The sequence below is a fragment of the Mya arenaria genome, chromosome 13, assembly GCF_026914265.1.
Source record: "Mya arenaria isolate MELC-2E11 chromosome 13, ASM2691426v1".
Lineage (NCBI taxonomy): Eukaryota > Metazoa > Mollusca > Bivalvia > Myida > Myidae > Mya > Mya arenaria.
The window spans coordinates 8,537,302-8,562,751 of NC_069134.1; the positions used below are offsets into that span (position 1 = coordinate 8,537,302).

General features: G+C 35.3%; 1 protein-coding gene across 2 annotated transcripts; it reads left to right on the forward strand.

Moving 5' to 3' along the window:
* On the forward strand, positions 1 to 24,744 carry LOC128213572 (E3 ubiquitin-protein ligase MARCHF8-like). Of its 2 annotated transcripts, none has more exons than XM_052919436.1 (4): positions 1 to 88; positions 5,078 to 5,747; positions 14,079 to 14,171; positions 17,618 to 24,744. In XM_052919436.1, the coding sequence occupies exons 2-4, from the start codon at positions 5,112 to 5,114 to the stop codon at positions 17,987 to 17,989; spliced, it is 1,101 nt and encodes a 366-aa protein (XP_052775396.1). In that variant the 5' UTR covers positions 1 to 88; positions 5,078 to 5,111; the 3' UTR covers positions 17,990 to 24,744. The 2 variants fall into 2 exon arrangements, with proteins under 2 accessions (XP_052775396.1, XP_052775395.1); XM_052919435.1 differs by lacking the exon at positions 1 to 88 and adding an exon at positions 323 to 343.
* Positions 24,745 to 25,450: the final 706 nt, after the last annotated feature.

Genomic DNA, 25,450 nt, shown 5'->3' on the forward strand with positions numbered 1-25,450 from the left:
GACAAAACTATATTATAAACACCGTGAATCACGTGACATAACACAATCCAGCTGAAACTGGATGACAGCTGATCGTTGCTTATCTAAGGTGAGAGATTTCTTCAGATTATCTTGTTTATTTACTTGCACTTGTGTTGTCATCCAATGCAAATGGTTATTAAGTCAAGGTCAGTGACTAAGGCGTAACTATTTCGTGGAACAGTGCTGTTCAGTCGCTGTAGTTTATGTGACCCAGTTGTGGCCTCCAACTGGGGCTGCCATTTCATTAAAATCGTTGTTTACAAAGAACACATTCAAAACATTCTTTAGTCTGAGCTTTTGTCTTTCGACTGTGTTTATAAATGTGAGTTCCGATAACATGCCTTCACACGTAGCTTAATGTAATAGTATTTGAGTGGACATTTAAAACTCCAGTGATAAACACATTTCGGCCTTTTTCAATCTACGCGTTATTTATAATCCGTGTCCAAGACTTAGTGCTTATTGCTAAAATCGTACTAGTTTAAGCCTTTTAAAGCAAAAAATCTCTAAACGAGTGTGTGTTGTGTGTCTGTGTGTTTTCAACATAATAAGAAACACACAATTCCAATGACTAGTCAAGACATATAATGACTTTTAAACAATATTGCACAAGTTGGCTTTAAAGGGTATTCAGAGCTTGTGTTATATATGTTGTAAACCTGACTTTATAAATGAAAATGACTTGACATGACTAGTCTAGTCAGATATTTTTTAACAACTTTAAAACAATATTGCACAAGTTGGCTTTAAAGGCTATTTAGAGCTTGTGTTATATATGTTGTAAACCTGACTTTATAAATGAAAATTACTTGACTTGACATGACTAGTCTAGTCAGATATTTTTTAACGACTTTTAAACAATATTGCACAAAATATGGTAATTGCACAGGTAAAATGTGTTTTCTTTAATATTGGAACAAATGCACAAAACAATACTTGTTATTACAGAAATCAAGAGGCAGCAGTTTTACAGTGTCTTTAAATCTGCTTAAATGTACCAGAAATAAGGCCATCATTCCATGACTCTGTGCGCTCTCTGTACTCCATATCCGAACTGATGACTCTGTGCGCTCTCTGTACTCCATATCCACACTTATGACAATGTGCGCTCTTTGTACTCCATATCCACACTTATGACTCTGCGCTCTTTACAGTACTCCATGTCCACATTTATGACTATGTGCGCTCTCTGAACTTCCATGTCAACATTTATGACAATGTGCGCTCTCTGTACTCCATATCCACACTTATGACTATGTGTGCTCTCTGTACTCCATATCCACACTTATGACTCTGTTCGCTCTCTGTACAGTACTCCATATCCACACTTATGACTCTGTGCTGTCTGTACTCCACATCCACACTTATGACTCTCTGCGCCTTCTGCACCCTGCATCCACACTTATGACACTGTATACTCTCTGTATTCCATATCCAAACTTATGACAATGTGTGCTCTCTGCACCCTGTATCCACACTTATGTCTATGTGTAATCTCTGTACTCCATATCCACACTTATGACTCTGTGCGCTCTCTGTACTCCATATCCACACTTATGCTTTTGTGCGCTCTCTGTACTCCATATCAACACTTAAGACTCAGTTCACTCTCTGTACAGTACTCCATGTCCAAATTTATGACTATGTGCACTCTCTGTACTCCATATCCACCCTTATGACTATGCGCACTCTCTGTATTCCATATCCACATATCCACACTCTCTGCACCCTGTTTACACACTTATGACAATGTGTAATCTCTGTACTTCATATCCACACTTATGACTCTGTGTGCTCGCTGTACTCCATATCCACATTAATGCCAATGTGCGCTCTCTGTACTCCATATCCACACTTATGACTCTGTTCACTCTCTGTACAGTACTCCATATCCACACTTTATGACAATGTGCGCTCTCTGTACTCCATATCCACACTTATGACTCTTTGTGCTCTTTACAGTACTCCATGTCCACATTTATGACAATGTGTGCTATCTTTACTCCATATCCACACTCATGACTATGTGCGCTCTCTGTACTCCATATCCACACTTATGACTCTGTGCACTCTCTGTACTCCATATCCACACTTACTTCTGTGCGCTCTTTGTATTCCATACCCACATTTATGACTCTGTGCGCTCTCTGTTCTCCTTATCCACACTTTTGACTATGTGTGCTCTCTGTATTCCATATCCACACTTATGACTATGTGCGCTCTCTGCACCCTGTTTTCACACTTATGACCATGTATACTCGCTGAACTACATATCCAATCGTACAAAAACACATTTGTTTCACTGAGGCAATATTCCATTCATCCGTGCGTGATGTTTAGAATACTGTTTTGTCTAATAAATTTTATGTTTTGAAAAGTGAAACAGTCACAAAACATGTCTGTCCAAGGGTTGCGTTGAGGAATAACTCCATACACAATAAGCAGTGCTCCAGCCAGGTTTTAAAAAGGGCAGGGTGCTAGGTCAGAAAGGGCAGTAATGATGCCGCACTTGCAAGAGTCTATGTTCAATTCATATTGTGTATATGTCTTGTATCTAGTTTTAATACAAGTAGTATGTTATGAATACGTTAGGTGTTATCTTTACTGAAATGTCAAAATTATGTATATTTAGTATTTTTATACTTATTTTGGAAAATGGATAAAGCTGGTTGTAGTAAAATGTTATAATACTCTTATAATAATATATATATAGTATGTGGTGTGTTTTGATGGGATAAAACTGCTTACTACATGTATGATCCCTCGCCACAACAGGCATGATATATGAACATAATAACAATGTTAATGTTATAAACGTTATCTTTTTACAATCATAGATATAAATCATTTGCAAATAAAAGTGATAAACTGCTAATTTTAAGTGATTTCAGATATTTAGATAAATCTATGGATAAGTATTCGGATAAATAAAATAAATTAATTCAGAATTTGAATATCAGGGTTTCTAAGCAGAAGCAGGGTCTGGTATTGTTGTCACGTCTGTAAATTAACTCTGCAATTGCTTACTGCATGACTTTTCAAGGAATAGTGCTGATGCACACATGCAACAATGGGTTAGCTTGTTCCATTCAAGTGGGTGTGGAACACACATGCGGAGTGCGCACACACAAGTTTTGATTCGCATAAATCAGAGATTACATTGTTCCGGCGGTTTTGGTATTTTAACATCCTACTTGCAAGCAGGAAATCTCAGGTTTGATCCCCAGATTTGGTGACCTGATATGGCATATATGGGGCACAGGAAACCGTATTCGGGTTCGAGCTTTGCTCTCACCTGATGTTTTCCTTAGCTCCGTATATCCCATATCGGGTCACCTACTAACCCTGACACTATAAATGTACTGGTATGATAAAAAATCATACTATGCAAAACAAATCTACATGTCAGACTACTTAAGTACTATCTAAAGCGATGCACAAATATAATCTCCTTAGCTGTAAACATTAATCATGTAATAGTAACCCATTTAAGTATTGTCACTATTCTGGGTGAGTTCAGCTGGGTATTTGATACCTGTTACCAATATCAGGCTCAGTGCTCTATGTTCATACATACCCCCGCTCCTATTAATGCTAGACAGCAATGTGAACATGTCAAATTGGAATTACTGAAGTAACATCAGTCAAAATAAGATGAAGGCTGAACACATTTTCTACATTTCTGATCACGCCTAAATTGGCATTCATTGAACTCCATTCTTTTGGGTAAAATGGATAAAGTCATTGTGTTATGGTTTAATAGTTGAATGACCCATGCAATCTATAATTAATGAATTAGATGGTTACTGTGTTAGATGAAATTCAATTTACTTTAGAAAGGTAGTGCTATTTCTTGAAATATGTTGCTCCGAAACAAGGCAATGTGGTGTTGTTGTTTTTATTTATATGGTTTTTCAGCAATTTAAACACATTCTATTTAATTGTGCTATAAAATTTTCTCGATTTTTGTTTGTTTTTCCTTCCATGTTTAGGTTTTTGTTAAGTTTGAGGTATTTATGGAAATTAAATGTTCAACCCTGGCACAGTCAAACAATACGGAATTCAAAAGTCAAAAGATTTTGAAAAACACTGCTATCCCATTAGTTTGTAAATGATTTCAACAATTGATTTATTGTTCATAATATTTATATAGAGGGATCCTTGACATGACTTCAGCTGTTATGTTTTAAACTTTTTAATAAACATTACATCATATTATAACCATACAGTCAATAAATTGATTTTGACTGATAAACTATTGATTTTTTCGGCATGCTGTGCCAGTATTTATGCCTATCAATATTGAAGTACAAGTGGAATGATCTTGTACTGAATTCTGGAAGATATTTGGTACAGTGCAAAACATACTCAGATGCTACCTGGAGCAGATTTTTTCTCTGAATATGTGTTTTTCAGTGGTTCTGAGGAAAGGGAGTTTTACAATGGTTTGGTGCTCTTAGATATTTTATAAACAACATCACATGGTTTTATCCTATTTTATTTTCATTTCTTTGTATTATTTTATTTTTTTTATAATTTATTCATCTGGCACACTTTCACCCTATTACACATGAGAGTGGTTGAAGGCTCACAACAAGTGTGAAAGATGCATTATACGGTTGGAATAATTAACTGTTTATTCATATTTTAAATCAATAATTTAAGTTATTTTGATAATTTAATATATTTTGTTATAAAACAGTTATAAGACATATTGATGAGATTCATATTGCAAAACATGACTGTTCAATGTGAACCACAATTAGACTGAGCTTGACCTGTTACTGATGTAGTTTTAGGAAAGATACAACTTTGGGTTGTTTATGATGGAAGATTTATTAAATAATCCTCTGGCGATGTAGTGGAAACTTTGCTTGTTAATGTTAATCTAAAGCAGTATGTGACCAATATCTGATTAAATGGGATTATTGGGTAGAATCTTGACTCTGATGCATAAATGCTTATTTATCTTAATGCATTGCATTATAAGAATGATTTATTAATGTCAGATTCTCTGTTGGACTTTGTTTAGAAAATATTTTACGTGTATTTTCAGGATTCATAGAAGAGTATTGACTTTGTGGTTAACAATGGAGAGTTCACAAGAAGATGTTGAAAACCTTAACAGCAGTTGTAGTTGCCATGAAGTTGGGTTGCACAACCCACACAGGCTACCACGCCCACCTGACGAGTCCGTAAACAAGAGGACAAATGTGGACACAGACTCACAAGTATCTGATGATTCCGATGTGGAAATGAAAATAAGCAAGTCACCGTCTTTCTTTGATAGTCCCAGCAGACTGTTACTGAATGGACAAGTTATTGTCCCAAAGTTCTCTCCTCAACGGGTCAGTGGCAATGATACTGCACGGCTGGGCCAATCACAGGGCACTATTGGCATCCAGAGGCGCGCAGGCCTTGTTCAAAATGACCTTGTGTGGATTGGCAGTTCACAGAACACAATGCACATGATGAATCAAGTGCCTATACACAAACTGTCCAAGTCAGGATCAAGGATTAGCACAAATGATATTAAACGGTCCCCTAGTAACTTGTCTAAACAGTTGTCAAGCTGTCGATACAGCTCGCTGACCATGTCAGACACTGGGACAGACTTGTGGTTGATCTGCCGGATCTGTCAGATGCCAGACTGTGAGAAGGACCCGCTCATCACTCCTTGTCGGTGCTCCGGCTCAATGAGATACATCCACACTTCATGTCTCAAGGTAACGATTGGAAATATCTTCATATAAGCATACCATTGTGTGTAATTAAAAGTAATTTTGGCTTTAATCTGGAGTTTGTAGCAATGCATGGAAATGCTTAATAATTAATACATGTTGTATGTATGCTTCACTTTATTGTTTGAAAATCGGACTCCATTTGCTATCGATAATCGAATCGGACCAAGTATTTCGATTTACTATCGGACAATAACCGAAAGATCATAATATCATTTAGGGAAACATTTTTATACATAGTATAATCATAATCATTTAAATGGTATATCCTGGAATCATTACGTGTGCTATAGTCATGTCTTTTGACACAGTTAGTTAATATCCATAACCTTTTTCTGTCTTTAATAACTTACCGAAAAAACATAACAACAAAACACATAGTTACTTGATAATTGCACATCAAATGCAAAATGATGCACACCACATCAAGTCAGTTATCTTAGCATTTTAACCAGGTAAAAGCATATTGTTTGTTAACCAGCTTAATATTTAATAACCTGTAATGTTGAAGATTTTATTAAAATATCTTAATTTCATAAAACTTTCACAAAAAAAGTAAATTTGTGCGTAACAAAAGATTCCCAAAACAGAATGCATCGAGCCGGGATTCATGGTACTTGTAGGTAAGACAGGACCCACTACAGAGTGTGTAAGTTTTAAAGCAAATGTGTTTACATTCAGCGCATTCGTGTAAGAGAGTGACCTTCCTTGTTAAAATGAACTCAATGAAAATTTACCAGAAAGAAAAACTGGCATTTACCACATCCCCCCCCCCCCCCCCAAAAAAAAAACGTCGTTACCGTAAGTAACATTAGCGACATCAATTTTGGACAACCGCTATCGATTGTCATCGACATAGCATTGTCAGCGACGATTTATCGATTATACTCGATAATCGTTTCATCACTACTTCTCTGTACAACAATTAATAAAATCAAGCATACTTGATTGTGTTTTATGCAGGCGTATACAATTACATTTTCACTAATAGCGGTTGCAATAAAACAGAAGGAAACTGGTTTCATCTTGTAGTGCTCTCTACTGAGATATGGCATGCCATGACAAATAGAATAATTTCAAATGACATTCTGCTCTGAAGAAAAACATGGTATTGTCCTTGAGTCAGGAAATTTCTTTACTGATACATTAGGATGGTAAATATTGTTCAGCCATGAACCAGTTGTGTAATCCTCATGTACTGGTTAAATAACACTAGTGTCGAGTTGGTGTCATTGCCCAGTGAAGATACAGAACAAAATGTCAATACAACATTGTGCTGCCATCCCATCCTGTTTATGAGTCAACCTAAAGGACAGTGACCATTTATTGAAATGTGCCAGAAACTTTTTGTGTAGGAGAAAAGTTAAGCTACAATTCAATGACACAGAATATAATGTAAGCACACAGTGGATGTTTGTGCGTGTGCAAAAATGATGCAATCTAGTCTTTGACCAAAGGCTTTCTTGGCAGACTTTGTTTAACTGTTTGCTTTGCATACAAAAGTCAAAAAATGGCAAATCCAAATAAGGAGGTTGTTGTTTACGAATATGTAGGTTTAGGCACACTTCTAGCCATTGTTTGGCATTGTCTCATAGTCAGAACGGTTTTCGGTGTGAAACTGTACTGTACCTTTCATTCTTTTGTGGGTATTTACCACAGTATTGCAGTGAATGTAAAAGGTCAAAGGATATGTACAAACTGCCTGTCTTCGCTGCTAATAAAGGAGTTCTATCCTATAGACCTTAGACCCAAAAGTACAAATGGGAATGGAAACTTTTTGAAAATACTTACAAATTTAATGAAAATGGACAAAATAAGATACTGGTGGCAATTCAATGAGTCTGATTTTGTGCTTGAAAGATGTAGATGTTGAAAGAGGTTTCAATGAGACTAGTGTCCGTGTCCTCATTAACAACCGGCTGCTGCCAAAATTGACAGTTCAAATGGCAGTAGGACCAGTTCAAATTTTGAAAAACAAGTAAATATTAACTGGAATAAGGTAGGAGCAGGTTGGTTACTTTACTATTTCAGGCAGTTCATCTGAAACTTATTGAGAACCCTGTGTTTTCACAGTTACAAGTAGATTGTATAGCTACTTGAATCATACCCATTTCATACCATGAAAGTTTTGTATCTTAAATATATATATATTCAATAATAGTAGCATGACCAAGAACAGTGTAACCTTGCCACCTGTCCCTTGCAATTTTGAGGTGGGAGGTGAATGCCAGAATTTTTCTTCCTTACTTTTGTTTACACTTTTTAACTTACAGCAATACAGATTTGGTGGTGTTTGGTTAGCCTCTTGTACAGTTCTACATGCTCATGGTGCTATGTGATTGTATCACTTTGTTATTGCATGTACAATTTACCTTTTAAAGAAAATAGGCATGTCTCCTAAAGGTCACTGACGCTACAATTTGTTGAATAACTGAACTGATCAATGATTTATTGACATCAAGTCGAGTAATAAAGCCTAAAAGGCAATATTTTACTTTTAAAAGGTACTCTCTACATTGTCTGCACTAGAAAAAAGACTGTCACATTTTCTCAACCCCCCAAATTGATTGTTAAAGCCACAGCAATTACTCTTGAACCTTTGTTTGGGTCAAAGAAATTCAAATATTGCTGACTGTTTTCTGCAAACATGACCCACCTTTTACTTAAGTCCAAGGACTTCAAACAGAGTTTGAGAGTCCGTACACTTCTCATGTACAGTACAATACACAATTATATACACTTCCAAGTTGTCTTTTCGGTGAAAGCTTAATAGTATTTATGTGCTAAATAATTCATAGTACAGGGTTGGCATTATTATGAAAGATCTAATATACAGGCCAGATCAAACCAGTTCTGCCTGTATTTCAGTGTCACAGGCATTTAACCCAGTTTTCTTTTCTCACCTTTGACAATTTCTTAAGGGTATTTTTTATTGATTGCATGCCTGTTGCAACAGCTGCATGTTTAATGGAAGGCAACATTAACCTGTTATCGGTTGCAATATTGCTGCACATTATGGCATTGTTGGCCTGGCCACCCATCACAGAGAGAAAGAATGCATGTGCATGGTCATACATGTCATATGCAAAGGCAAAACATTTCCTTCTTGGTTGTTATGATGTCAAAGGATACTGAATCCTCTAGCTTACCTAAACACAGGCTTATGAGCACAGAAATTGTCTGAAATATCCTGTTTCCTCTTTCATGGAAAATAATAATAACTTCCAAGTAAAAGCATTGCATGTACTGTAGATAACTTAAAGCTGCATTCTCACAAGTTTACAGTTTTGGCTGTTCTTTTATTAACCAGGTTTTCACATAGTGAAACCTGGTTATTAGAATGACGAACGTCGTTGTTCGGGCGGAATAATTACAGTAAGAGTTGACATATCTTGACCAAACTTGGTCTATAGGAAGAATTTATGGATACCATTTGGGGTCCCTAGAGTCAAGGTCAAGGTCACTGTTATTCAAAAAAGAAAAACGGTTGAAACTAAATAACTTTAGTTAGGGTTGACAGATCTTGACCCAACTTCATATAAAGGAAGAGTTTATGGATACCTTTCATGTGATTGTGTTTGGGGTCCCTAGGGTCAAGGTCGCTGTTACTAAAAATAGATAACCGTTTGGTACTGAACAACTTTAGTTAGAGTTGACATATTGTACCAAATTGGTATGAAGGAAGAGTTTATGGAGACCTTTCTTAGGATTGCGTTTGAGGCCCAAAAGATCAAGGTCACTGTTACTAAAATAGATAACAGTTTGGTACTGAACAACTTTAGTTAGGGTTGACATATTGTGACCAACTTGGTATATAGGAAGAGTTTATGGAGGACTACCATTGGATTGCTTTTGGAGCCCCTTGCAGGATCAAGGTCAAGGTCACTGTTACTAAAATTAAAAGAAAAACAGTTTAAACTGAATCACACAACGAAGGCTGAAGTTCTTCTTGTTTTTGTCTTACATTTAGTTGATTTTTACATCAATGGTTTCAATTCAGTCATATACGATAACTCAAAATATAACATATCTCATTCATACATGTGATAACGTCCCGGACGTCCGGGATTGTCCCGGAAATCGTATCTCTGTCACGGAGTCACGGAGGGTGCATGTTTGTCCCGGAAAGTCATAAAAAAAAAACGAAAAAAAAATCTCAGAATCGGAATAGATTATCTTAATTTTACCAATGTAAGTCAGCTATTTTGCCTGTCCGGGACACTAGTCGTAAAACACAGGACATGTTGACACTAATTTGTTAATTGGTACGTGTGTCGTCGAGGTCATCGTCAATCACCCGATAAATGATATATCGGCCTATTGTTGTGCTTAACGAGTGGGGGAGGGTTCTTGTATACAAATTCATTGTTTTCATATGGATTTGTTTGGTCTTATGAATGATAGCTTTTAATTGATAAATTGATATTTTTCACACATTTTACCAACAAACGAGCATGAAGGTAAGTTCAAAGAAAGTGACAAAATGAGTAAAAAAACAAAATTAAAACACGGAAAACATCCCATATTCCTTTCAAATTTCAAAGTCGATACGTCGTTATACTTTAAACAGTTATACTTTAAACAACTTACGCGTCCATAAGGAATTTTAGTGTTTTGACCTTTTTTCCGAACTATCGTGTGTATTTTTACGCCGAAATAAAACTGACGATATGGGGTTTACAGGTGGTTATATAGAGTGCTTTAATCACGTGACCTTGGTAAGTCATGTGATCGCTTTATACAGCCGATTGTTGACACGTCCCTCTATCAAAATTATATGCATCTCCAAACGGAAAAAAGCTCATCGACTGGAAAATCTTCTTTATCGTCTGGAAAATATTGTGTGTCATAAATTGCAAACGTTTTAAATGTGATGAAAAAATAAATATTTTGTAACGCATGTTCTCAAAAGCGCGGGAAAACAGGTGCCCGTATAGTTGTTTATTTCCTGTTTTGATGAAACCGAAAGTAGACTGCATATCCTCCTGGTTAGCACTTCATTTAGAGCCTGGGAAAATATCTGGTGGTTTTATTTTTTCAAGAAAATGCAGAAAAAAAACAACCATGTCAAGTAAAAATATGTCTTGGCAGTCAAAATAGGTACATTTTCCCGACGTTAAAAACGACTAAAATAGCCCCAGATATGCTATAGAATGCACCACAGACGTTCCTCATTTAAAAAAAATTTCGGGGGGGCATGCCCCCGGACCCCCCTAGTGTGCGTTTACATTATGACGAGTGTCCCGGAATCGACCCAAAAAATTATCACATGTATGTCTCATTTGTTTGGGAAACTGCTGAAAAGTATATTTTTCTTAATTAAAGTGACACTCTTATTCAGAATCAATACATAAGCATTTATAACAAACAGACATTTGAGTGAAAAAACTTTAACTACTCACTCAATTATGCATTTATGGAAATTATAACAAGATTGTAACCTTGAAATTGATAGCTGAAAACACCAAAAAATTAAGTTATTGGTGAATGCTAAGAGATTTACTGTGATCTACTATCGTCACATAAGGTAGATATACCAAGTTTTCTGCACCTTTCTTTCAAAATAAACTCGGTATCCTTCATAAAAACCATTGTTTTCGACATTTACTCATATTATTGGTATTTTAAAATAATTATATTAATTGTTGTAAATCTTATTTAGGAGTAAGAGTGCATGTTTAAAGTGTTAGCGATGCTTTTAGCCATAAAACATTACTTTTTGAACATAAAATCTGATCTTTGTCAGCAGTCTTACAGACATAAAAACACAAAGATTTGCTCACTCCAAGACAGAAAGTTAAAAAAAGTTGTCAAAACGGTCAATCTGTGAGAGTGCAGCTTTAAGCTTGTCTATTTTTGAAGAAAAAGGTAGAAAATTGTCATTGCCTTGGTGTCATTGTGGAAAAGACCCAACAGACAACATGTTTAGCAATGTTTGTAATTTAAATCGATTGTCAAGTAATGCGCCATGTTCAACTAAACATCTTCATGATCATTGGCCATTCTGCGATATTCTTGTTAGACTTTCTACATCATGCAAGTCACTCACAGACCAGACTCAGATATGTATATATTTTATAAAACAAAGTGACTGAAAATAATATTTATATCAGCTTTAGTACTTCAACAGGTCATCCTAAGGTTAAAAATGTATCTTATATTTAAGGCAAATAATTAAGAACCCTATTAATTATACCAACAAAGAGTTGCTTTAACAGTAGGTCACTTGAAAATATGAAGTGTTTTCTTGTACTTTGACACTGCGGTCATACACTTGTTGGTTTGGGCCAAGTTTTTCCCTTTATGTGGTGGTAGTTCAGCTTCTTGCTCTTTTGCTGAACAGTATAGTTTATGTTAAGAAAAAAAGTTCTGCATTCATAGTGTATATTGTAGCTGAACTTAAGGCCAGAGTTTTTATATCTTTAGATTTACGGGAGCGCCGTACCTAAATATTGCAAAACCCAAATAAAAATAAAATCCATTTTCGTAGTTTTATTTTTATTTTTTCCGACGAACGTTGCTCCAATGTTAAGAACAAAATAAAATTAGTGTTCTATAACCCATATCTCAGAACCAACTGGTGTACCAATTGTCATTCATTATCGGTCTTTTTACTGCACAAACCACGTAAACCAGTCGGAAATACGCGGGGAAACAGAACAGGTACCCGTTATCATAACAACGTCCTGTCAAAAGTGAAAGTACTTTTTGTCATACTCCTTATATCTCGCAATTTCTGCATCTATATAGAAATGTTTTCCTACAAAAAAACGTTCCGATGTTTATGTTTCATTATTTAAATCAAACCGTGGTGAACTTAAAGCGTGTTTATTGTGATTTTTTTGTAGATTCAGTATGTTGTTCGCGTTTCGTGGAATGATTGCGAAACTTCCGGTCAAAATTAGGAGACAGAAATTCGTGGGTTGTTTTGTCTATTAAAAGTCGTTGGCGCACGTCGTATATTAACAAGGATGAATTGGATTACAGCGCAAAAATGTATAGCTTCTGACAAACACAAACTGCAAAATGATATCGTGTTCATCATAGTCAAAATGGATATTTTTTTCTGAATTTGACTCTGGGGAGCATTGAACACACTGCTTCACGATCACATATTTGAAGAGAAAAACACAAGGTATCCTGATATTCGTAGTTGTCAATTAGTTTAATAATGATTTAGAATTTAAATCGTTATAGAATACTGAAAATGATGCAATAATACCATAGTGTGTGTTTCCGATAAAACAGAAACAATCTGAACATAAGATATCTGGCAGTCAGTGCAAGAAGTCAAACTTATCTGTTGCTTATTGCCAACGGGCATAGCTGGAATTAGGATATTTTTCAGGAATGATTCTAAAATCTGTTCTTAGACCTGGTTTTTTGAAACATATAACACTTGTAAAATTTATCATAATGCTCCCGAATTTTCTTTGGTGAAGTACATAAATGTAGATTTTGACTGTCTGTGTATCCGTAAGCCCTGTCAAACTTTGAAGTGAAGAGGAATTTCCATCAGGGCTTCTACTTTTTTTGATTATATTTTCTATATATACCACATCACGGTAAATTGTCACGGTGCTATTTCGTTAAAGACAGAAAAACACATTTGACCTCCTTATTATACCGTGTCTGAAACTGTGTTCAATGTTTGATTACTTCACAATGGAAAGGATATGCTTATATTGTGGGCAAAAGGTTAGAATTGGCCATTTAAACTTCTTTATTACACTGACATGTTTCATAAAATCCATGGGTTGATAATATATGCACCTCATATGCATAGATGCATTCGAACAAATATATACAATTAATTTCAATGAGCGCTTGAACTCACAGTGTTGAGGTCAATATTTTCAGTCATTAAAAGGATCTTTTAATTATGCTTTTGAAACTTTATGGTCATCTATCACCCTTTTTTCAGCCTATGAAATAGCTGACACAAGTAAGGTGTGTTTTGTCTTCATGATATAAGATTTAAAAAATAAAAAAAATCGGAGAAAAATCCGTTTTATTTTTATTTATTTCTCCTTTGGGACATTTTATGCATTTTATTTTTAATTTTATTTCCTCCTCCTTACCCAACTTTTTGAAAAATCTCCCGTAAATCTAAAGATAAAAAAACTTTGGCCTAAACATTGATTATACACAACAGCTTCCAGGATAAAATAAACTCTCATTGACCAAGAACATTCTGTAGTCCTATTGAAAAACTAATAGAGACTGATAATGTTCAAGTAGTTAAATACAGTAATAAGATGCTACAAATGCTATTACATATCAATTGATTAAAAAAAATGATACATCCTGTTTCAGAAATGGATGCGCATTTCACAGCGTAGAACCAGAAAGCAACCTCCACGGTGCGAACTGTGTCACTACCAGTTCATGAGGCATAAACAGTTCAAGGTACTTAATTTCCCATTTATAAAACGTTCAACGAACTTAGTCTGTGAGGCATCAACAGTTCAAGGTACTTAGTTTGTGAGGCATCAAAAGTTCATTAGGTACTTCGATTGTGAGGCATCAACAGTTCAAGATACTTAGATTGTGAGGCATCAACAGTTCAAGGTATTTAGTTTGTGAGGCATAAACAGTTTAAGATACTTAGTTTGTGTTGTAAAAACAGTTCAATGAACTTAGTTTGTGAGGCATAAACAGTTCAAGATACTTAGTTTGTGAGGCATAATCAGTACTCCGGTACTAAGCTTGTTAAGCATCAACAGTTTATTGTACTTAGTATGTGAGGTGTCAACAGTTCAAGATACTTAGTTTGTGAAGCATCAACAGTTAATTGTACTGAGTTTGTGAGTCTTAAACATTTCAAGATACTTAGTTTGTGAGTCATAAACAGTTCAAGATACTTAGTCTGTGAGTCATAAACAGTTCAAGATACTTAGTTTTTGAGGCATCAACAATTAATTGTATTTAGTTTGTGAGGCATCAGCAGTTTAAGATACTTAGTTTGTGATGAATCAACAGTATCAGATACTTAGTTTGTGTGTCATAAACAGTTCATGGTACTTAGTTTGTGAGGCATCACTGTTAAATGAACTTAGTTTTGAAGCATTAACAGTTCAAGGTACTTAGTTTGTGAAGAATCAACAGTTCAAGATACTTAGTTTGTGAGGCATCAACAGTTCAAGAAACTTAGTTTGTGTGGCATCAACAGTTCAAGTTACTAAGTTTGTGAGGCTTAAACAGGTCGATTTTTTTTTTATTGAAGGTTAAACCGTTCAAGGTACTAAGTTTTTGAAGCATAAACAATTCAACATACTTTGTTAACATGTAGTTTGCGAGGCATGTACAGTTCAATGCTGGTTCTTAGTTCATGTGGCTTAAACAACTGAATGTTAGTACTCCATTTATGATAAACAAACAGGACAATGGTGTTACTTTGTTTATGATGCACTAACTAACAGGCCAGTGTTGGTACTCACTTTAAGGCATAAACAGGTCAGTGTTGATACTCACTTTAAGGCATAAACAGGTCAATGTTCGTACTCACTGTAAGGCATAAACAGGTCAATGTTCGTACTCACTTTGAGGCATAAACAGGCCAGTGTTGGTACTCACTTTGAGGCATAAACAGGCCAGTGTTGGTACTCACTTTAAGGCATAAACAGGCCAGTGTTGGTACTCACTTTAAGGCATAAACATGTCACTGTTAGTACTCACTTTGAGGCATAAACAGGCCACTATTGGTACTCACTTTGAGGCATAAACAGGCCAGTGATGGTACTCACTTTGAGGCATAAACAGGTCAATGTTGGTACTCACTTTGAGGCATAAACAGGTCAATGTTGGTACTCACTTTAAGGCATTAACTGGTCACTGTTGTTACTCACCTTAAGGCATTAACTGGTCACTGTTGGTACTCACTTAGTCATTAACAGGTCAATGATGGTACTCACTTTGAGGCAAAATCAGGTCACTGTTAGTACTCACTTTGAGACATAAACAGGCCGGTGTTGGTACTCACTTTGAGGCATAAACCGGTCAATGTTGGTACTCACTTTGAGGCATAAACCGGCCATTGTTGGTACTCAGTTTGAGGCATAAACCGGCCATTGTTGGTACCCACTTTGGGGCATAAACAGGCCAGTGTTGGTACTCACTTTGAGGCATAAACAGGCCACTGCTGGTACTCACTTTGAGGCATAAACAGGCCACTGCTGGTACTCACTTTCAGGCATAAACAGGTCAGTGTTGGTACTCACTTTGAGGCATAAACAGGCCAGTGTTTGTACTCACTTTGAGGCATTAACAGGCCAATGTTGGTACTCACTTTGAGGCATAAACAGGCCAGTGTTGGTACTCACTTTGAGGCATAAACAGGCCACTGCTGGTACTCACTTTGAGGCATAAACAGGCCACTGCTGGTACTCACTTTCAGGCATAAACAGGTCAGTGTTGGTACTCACTTTGAGGCATAAACAGGCCAGTGTTGGTACTCACTTTGAGGCATTAACAGGCCAATGTTGATACTCACTTTGAGGCATAAACAGGTCAATGTTGGTACTCACTTTGAGGCATAAACAGGTCAATGTTGGTACTCACTTTGAGGCATAAACAGGTCAATGTTGGTACTCACTTTGAGGCATGAACAGGTCAATGTTGGTATTACTTTCAGGCATAAACAGGTCAATGTTGGTACTCACTTTGAGGCATAAACAGGCCAGTGTTGGTACTCACTTTGAGGCATAAACAGGCCACTGTTGGTACTCACTTAAAGGCATAAAAAGGTGAAAGGAAAAACAGGTGAGAGGAAAATAACTCACAATTAAAATTGACCAAATTTTACAAATCTCTTGCTGTAAGTTTCCCATTTATGAGATCACCAGGAATCTTTATAAAAAGTACAAGTGTTTATAATATATAGGGTGGTTTCCTTTATGAATGTGACTTCATCTGTATAAAAGTTGAAAAGATTTCCACTGTGGTGTATTAGCTAATACGTTCATGGATTTTAATCTACCTAGGCTAAGTTTAATCATAATAGGAAGTTGGCAAATGTCCTTAGAATTTTTAATATCTTAATTAACTCTATACATAAAACTTGAACATCAAAAACATTTGCGCATGATGAATTCTGGTGATACTAAGTTGAAGTTAAAACTTAAATTACTGTAGTACTGTAAAGATGTGGGACTGGCTCGATGGAGTGTTAATCAGCCATTATATTCAAGGGGAAATAGTTATATATGCTACATCTGTACATACTGGTACACAGAGTAGAAAAAAAACCAGTGGTTATGTTATCAAGGCTGACTGTACATTTTTAGGTCAGTACATTTTTAATACATGTAAAAGAAACAATTTGTTGATCAATGTATAGAGTTTAACTTATTCAGAGAGAAAAAGATTCAAACTCCCTCTTTCACTTTTATAATTTTTCCATTGGAATTTTGGGGATTTTCCCACCAATTATACTTGTGTCTATTTTTAATCTGAAAAGACTGGAAACGTGTCATCTGTCAGAAATTACGATGTTTACTTTTACCTCTAGGCAAAATAAATCCTGACTGCTTGCAAAAGGTATTGATAAGAGTTCTCTCCCTTAGTCTTCAATCATACATTGTGGTATGTATTGATGTAATTGAAGCATTACTGACCCACACAGATAGGAGAAACAATGCACAATACACCTATATACACCTATAATGTACACAATGTCATTTATGGGAAAAGAAAGTGGCAATGCTTGAGTATTTATGTCTTATAAATTACCCGTTATATAAATCCTTTAATATTAACGAAATTTGGTCAAATATCATATATGTATCTGTAATTATTATTGTAGGTATATATTACTTTAACATCATTTATATCACCATATTCCTTATTTGTTACAGTTCAGTCAGTGGAAGTGGCCGAGGGTGCGACGTCGAGATAAATGCCTGCACATCGTATTCCTACTCAACCTTCTCATCATGATAGGCTGTGCCATAGCAACCGTCATGTGTTTCCTCTCGGACCGTGACAGCGCCACCAAATTCCCGAAAAACAAGGCAAAACTCACGACAGAGGAAGTGATCACTCTCACGTGCGGAGTCATGTTCTTTGTCGCGTTTTTCATCGCTATGACTGTGGAGATTAAGGCCCGCCACACGTTGTACAAGCTTTTTCTTAGATTTCTGACGCACAACACAGAGTGGACCGTTGAACAGTATGACCCCTCCCATGATCCGCTGTTTAAACATAGGATGCCTGCATGTCAAGTGTAAAATTGTGTGTGATTGTAAAATATTTGTTTATTTATAAAAGGAATCTGTTGATCCGATAGATGTGTGCAGAACAAATTTATATATTCTTAACTGTTAAATTAAGTTGTTAACAAAGTTTGTCTCCTTAAAGCAGTCATATTGACATCTATGGATTGCATAAAGATTGTACCAAAACAGGATTATATTTTATTTCATAAAGTATGCCTGATGATTTATCTCCATTTTAAAGCTTTATCAGCTTGTAGATATGTATTTTTGGAAGATGTTTATAATATAGTAATGTAGTAATAAATGTGTATGTTTGGGCACTTCATGTTTTCTTTCAATTTCATACCACATGTTGTCATGTGTACATAGTTTGCACTTGAACCATTATTTGTTTGTATTAAAGGTATTGACATGTACTCACTCAATACATGCTGACCCAATTATGCCTTACATATTTGTTTTCATTTTGAAAACGTTATTTGTAAATTTCTTTTTTCTAGAATGAAAGTGTATAAGATTTGCTTTAAATCACCATTACCTATATTTACCTTTAGTTAAAGAAATATTTTATACATTAAGTAAGTAAATCAAACTAATACTTATTTAATAAAGATTTACTAGATAGATACATGTATTTGGAACCTGTAAGCTTTTGAGATTGCTAGTGGAACTATATGACTGAAAATATATTTGCTAAGATAGGGCATTTAGTACAAATAGTTCTTTCAGATTTTGTTGTTAGTGTTTAAATGGGTTCATTACCATGTAATGGTTGTTATTTTTTGGAATTGTATGATATTTCTATAGAGTTTATTCCATTTCGAGATGTTTATTTTCGATGTATTTATGTTCAATTCTCAGTGTTTTATAACTCACTTTTATATATGCTGCTGTTGTAGAAAAGCATACAGAACAATCTGCTTAAGCCTGTTCTAGTTAGTAATGCCTATTCTAGATAGTCCGTCATGTATGCCTATTCTAGATAGTCTGTCATGTAGGCCTATTCTAGATAGTCTGTCATGTATGCCTATTCTAGATAGTCTGTCATGTATGCCTATTCTAGATGGACTATCATGTAGGCCTATTCTAGATAGTCTGTCATGTATGCCTATTCTAGATAGTCTGTCATGTATGCCTATTCTAGATAGTCTGTCATGTACGCCTAATCTAGATGGACTATCATGTACGCCTAATCTAGATGGACTATCATGTACGCCTAATCTAGATAATCTATCATGTTTGCCCTATTCTAGATAGTATATCATGTACACCTATTCTAGATAGTCTATGATTATTGCCTATTCTAAGTAGTACACCGCCTAGTCGTCTGGCCTATATAATTGTTCTTAGTTTTTATTTGCACCATAGTTTGACTACATAAAGTTACAAAATGTTTGACTTGGGCTAAACTCTTATCAAAGTCTTCATGTCACGTTTATAAAAAATATCTAGATTTGCTTTTATCATCTTAGTAAAAGTTGGCATGTGTGTGAAGAAATTGTCATACTACTATACTTGTACTGTATCAGTACTCTTTTCCAATGATGATGTTTATTTTTCACATCTGTTTATCATTTTTATTTCATTATTACCATTTCTTTTCAATGAACAATCTTGGTGGAGACATGTTTGAATGATTAAAAAAAAAAGAGATATATAATTGGAATAAAAAATGATAATGGAAATTATTTTGTTAATAAAAAACAAGTTTGAGAGTTAATGGCAAGATCATCATTTGATTATGAAGTTGTATTCAGTTTTTGATGATTCATAATTTTAAAATCAGAAAGCCCTACTGACACTATATTTCATTCTATTTACCTCGGGCTAAAGTATTATTGCTTGTTTGACACAACATTCTAAATAGCTTTACAGTAGCTTAGGATGCAATGTACTTTGCTATATGCTAAGCTTTGGTATAAGTACACTATTTCAACAGTACTTGTACATCAGTTTTCTGATGTAAGCACATTTAAAATTTACATATATGCAAGCTTAGTTGATACACATGTATACACATTTTAAATTTAAAACCTTTGCACAAGTAGAATTGGTATTTGTATGTAAAAATAAACCACTACTAGAAATGTCTTGTGAAGCATTTTCATTAACTATTCATTATTTATTTGTATATGTATACCTTCAAATTTTGAACCAATGTCTATTGTTTGCTTAAATCAAGATCAGCTAATTCCATCCATGACATTCAAGACTTTTGTTCATACATGTTTATGTACAATGTATTCTAGAGAAAAACAAATATACTTCAAATCTTTAGACATGTTTTAATGTCTTCAGAGATTTGGAAATATAATTGAGCAACTTCAATAGTTTCTATATAACCACTTCTGATATATATCTTGATGAGGAAATATTAAGGAGGTAGTCTTTTATATTGTTCCATTTTTTTCTGAAAACTCTTCTTGCAGAAGCCATCTATGTCTCAACTCAAGTTCTGTCTATTACTTTTAGACCTGATTTAGTCCTAAATGTAAAACATTATTTTTCTTCTTATAAAACTTATGTTTTTGTATCGACAATTAAACTGGTGTGTAGGTATTTCATGTTGAACATGTAACTTTACCTATGTATGTTTCTCACTATTGTAACTATGGTAGTTATTATTCTGTGTTCATCATTTATCTTTGAGACCAGGTCAGGAAGTATAATATCTGTCATATTGATCCTATATCAACCAACCATGCTCCTGTCACAGTGTTCTGATGGCTGTTCAATTTAAACTCACAACCAACCCCAGGAGGGCACTTTCAAAATATAGAATATCTCTCCAAATATCTTTTCTTATAGAATATCTCTGTTTATAGAATATATCTCTATATAGGATATCTCTCCTTATAGAATATCTCTCCTCAAAGAATATATCTCCTTAGAAGCTCCTTATTTTGTTTTGCTAGGTGCGTTGTATGTTGAAATAGAACAGAAAAAATTATGTTCCCATTTTTTAAGCTGTCTTGCTGACTGTGAACAAAATTGAATAGTCCCATTAAAGTAGTTTTGAGTGGGGTCAATGATACAGTGCTTCTACAGGTCTGGGCTGGTATTCATAAAGGATCTTAAGTCATTTCCTTACTTAAGGCACTTTCATTATTGAAGTATGTCATTGGTCAGATGGTATGAATAACTTGATTAGATCTAAAATGCATTATTTTTATTCACTTTTTGAAAAAAGAAATTATTTTAGTGATAAAGCATTCATACATTTGTTTTAAAATACCTATGTTAATTTTAAGAAATCAACTTAAAGTTACGAAATGACTTAAGAAATTTTAGGAATATGGCATAATTGGCCCTGGTTATTCCAAGCTAGTTGTACAGTTTAAAGTGCTATAATCAATATACACTGGAGCCATTGTTGGCAAATGCTTGTCTTTAAGTCTAGTTGTGCTATCTTTTGTTGTTTTACTAAGTTCATAAGTGCTTTTGTTTCTACTGTTGCAGTTTGATGCATGGTAAATACTCTTTTGTTACTATGGTTTATTGTGATAATTCATTTCATGTTTTGTTTGTAGCTGTAGTTTTAATTTAGCTTTGCGAAAACAAATTGTAAATACAGATTATTGACTGGACTTTCTCAATTTCAAAGAATTTCTTTATTGAATCTTATTCATCTGTCAGTGTCAAATCGTAAGTGTCAAAACCACATAAAGAATATAGTAGCTTTAACATGGAAAAAATATTGATCACCTGCGTTCAGGGAAGTTTAGTCAACCACATTTAAAAAGGAATGTTCACACATGCTTTATTGGAAATCTATTTAGATTTGATCAATAAATATTTGTGTGTGTTTTTACCTTAATTACTCACATATGTTGAGTTAAGTATTTTATTAAGATTTTATCTGTTTTTGTTCGTAAGAATTGTTGGAATTATGCACCTTTTCCCCCTGAAAACAATGACAGAGAAACTTGGATGTTCCTTTTACAGTACTCTTTTGTTAGATTAAACCAGTTGAATAATAACATTATTGTCATCCAGGTCTTTCCTTGTCAAACAGGATTTTCACTGATACCATCTGGTCACTGTGATCAAAATTAATGCCTATTATAAGCACATTGTATCAACATTATAAGACATAATATTTAAGCAAAAAATAACGATTTTACTACACATGAAGTTTGTAAATAGATATTTTAGATTCACCATATATTAAATTGTTTAAAAAAGATCATTATGTCTCCCCCTCTCTGGGGGAGACATATTGTTTTTGCCCTGTCCGTCAGTCCGGTAGTCCGGTAGTCCGGTAGTCCGTCAGTCCGTCAGTCCGTCAGTCCGTCCGTACGTCACACTTCGTTTCCGATCGATAACTGGAAAACCGCATGACCTAGGATCACCAAACTTGGTAGGGAGGTTGGTCATGAGGTGTAGAAGATCCCTATTGTTTTTGGGGTCACTAGGTCAAAGGTCAAGGTCGCGGCGACCCCCAATGTAAAAAACATTTCCGCTCAATATCTTGACAATGGTTTGACCTAGGTTCACCAAACTTGGTAGGGAGGTTGGTCATGAGGTGTTGAAGATCCCTATTGTTTTTGTGGTCACTAGGTCAAAGGTCAAGGTCGCGGCGACCCCCAATGTAAAAAACATTTCCGCTCAATATCTTGAGAATGGTTTGACCTAGGTTCACCAAACTTGGTAGGGAGGTTGGTCGTGAGGTGTAGAGGATCCCTATTGTTTTTGGGGTCACTAGGTCAAAGGTCAAGGTCGCGGCGACCCCCAATGTAAAAAACATTTCCGCTCAATATCTTGAGAATGGTTTGACCTAGGTTCACCAAACTTGGTAGGGAGGTTGGTCGTGAGGTGTAGAGGATCCCTATTGTTTTTGGGGTCACTAGGTCAAAGGTCAAGGTCGCGGCGACCCCCAATGTAAAAAACATTTCCGCTCAATATCTTGAGAATGGTTTGACCTAGGTTCACCAAACTTGGTAGGGAGGTTGGTCGTGAGGTGTAGAGGATCCCTATTGTTTTTGGGGTCACTAGGTCAAAGGTCAAGGTCGCGGCGACCCCCAATATAAAAAACATTTCTGCTCAAAATCTTGAGAACGGTTTGACCTAGGTTCACCAAACTTGGTAGGGAGGTTGGTCATGAGGTGTAGAAGATCCCTATTGTTTTTGGGGTCACTAGGTCAAAGGTCAAGGTCGCGGCGACCCCCAATGTAAAAAACATTTCCGCTCAATATCTTGAGAATGGTTTGACCTAGGTTCACCAAACTTGGTAGGGAGGTTGATCATGAGGTTTAGAAAACTACTATATTATGGGGGGTCACAAAGTCAAAGGTCAAGGTCGCTGTGACCTCTAATGTAAAAAAATATTTCCGTGCAATATCAGGAGAATGCTTTGATCTAGGTTCACCAAACTTTGAAGTGAGGTTGGTCATGATGTCTAGTTGATTTTGCAATCAGTTGGTCAAAGGTCAAGGTCACTGACCTTGAGGTGAAGAACCGGTTTCTGCTCAATAACTCAAGAACGTTTACACCCAGGAACTTCATACTTGGTATGCCAGTTAGTCATTACTAGTTGATGGCCCCTATTGATTTTGGGATCCATCATTGATTATTTCTCACCTACGACCACACAATGGGGGAGACATGCGCTTTTTCGAAAAAGCAATCTCTAGTTGTTTTGCCATTTTTTTATATTAGTGCAAATAGTCAACAAATATCGAGGTGACAACACTTTCACAGGCATAATATTCTTGGTTTACAGTTTCAAAATATTACCTGGCGTATTTCTATGATATCTCTTTTGAACAACTTTTTTCCTGGCTGTCTTGTGTTTATAACTTCGACTATTCACTAGCATTGCATTATGAACAAAAATCAACTCTGTACTTTACATGTGATTATTGTGATATATTTGTGTGAAATGCATAATGACCTTGAATCTTGCTTTTATTTGAAAATTATTCTAGATAATAGCTCTATTTTGCATCTTAATAGTTGTTTGTTCAGCGAAGAGCAAGGTGGAGCTGTAGTTGAATTCATTAATTGGCATTTGTACCATTCCTAAATGAACATAAATTATTAACAGTTTGCTTACAAACATTTTACTGCTACTATTTAATGACATTTGTTATAGTACAAACAAACTATTCACATTTGTAGAAATAGGACTGTGGAAAGGAAACTTTTGAAATCAATGCTCAAATCAGGCTCCCTTTGTAAAATACTCAAAACAGTAATACTAAAATAAAGGCTCACTTAGCTCTAGAAAAGTGCTATGACATCCATTGTCAGCTGGCAGACAAACGATTTCTGTAGATTCCAAGTTATTCAGTAGATGATGTTCTAAAACAGACCGACCTGCATTAGGTATTGTTTGAATTGTGCTATGATACCTTAAATTATTAAAAATTTTCTTTGTAAATGTTTTTTCTGAGTTAATAATCATAGTAGGATTGTTTAACAAGGTTGAAAGGACACATGGGTACTTTGGAGTGGATATTATGTATGACAACTGTACAAAATTTCATATTAAATTATTGTAACCCAGTTAATCTGAACTTAACCCGAACTTATTCAGCAAATAATCTCTTTACAGTTAGCACTAAATTTGAATCATGCGTGATGGAATACATGCCATTGAGACTCAGACAGTTATTCAGTTTTGTTAATTTATTTCATTTGTAAGATGTGTAGGCATATAAGTAAATGCGTAGGCACAAATGTACATAAATTTGCTTCTTGTTGGATATTATATGCTTGTGTTGAATTTATTTTCTTTTTGTATTCAAATAAATCGGATAAACGCATTTGATGATTTTTATTAAGTTTTTTTTTTATCTTATTTTCCTTACAGGGGTTAAGGAGTACCTCGGTCATCCGGGTGAAAACAATGTGTCCCCCAGGCCTCCATTGTCTGTTAAGAGACATACTTTAAGGGACTCCTCGTGTTTTGGCAACAAAAATGTGTTTCCCACATCTGAACACACTTATTCTAGTATTATTTTACTATTTGATACCGAAATTGCAGGAAAAAAAACATTTGAAAGTATAGAAAACCAAGTAGCAGTGGGGAAGGATTCACGCCGGTAGTTAAGAAAAACATATAAAACTTGTACCATATCCACTTGCCCACAAGGACGCATATTAAGCTGACGGATATTTTAGCCTTTATTGAATATATTGGTAGCATCACGTGATGATGTCGATAAACCAATCACGATACAGCCTTTGTTGAATCCTGTTACTAACACCAAATCGTGGACTTCAAAGAACATTTGAGCATATATGAACATTTGTTGAAGGGTTCAAGCCGTCAGTATCTTAGTTTTAACACTCGTAATGATTTGCCACACTTTATTTCGTCAATCAAAAATCCGTAAAAGGTGTAGTTTAAAAACCATGAAATAGATCATTAAAACAAAATGAACACCAACCTATCTTCACATGAGATCTCCAGGGAAAACCTCCTTAAATGGCATTTTAACACTTCAAAAAAACAACTTAAAGATCTTG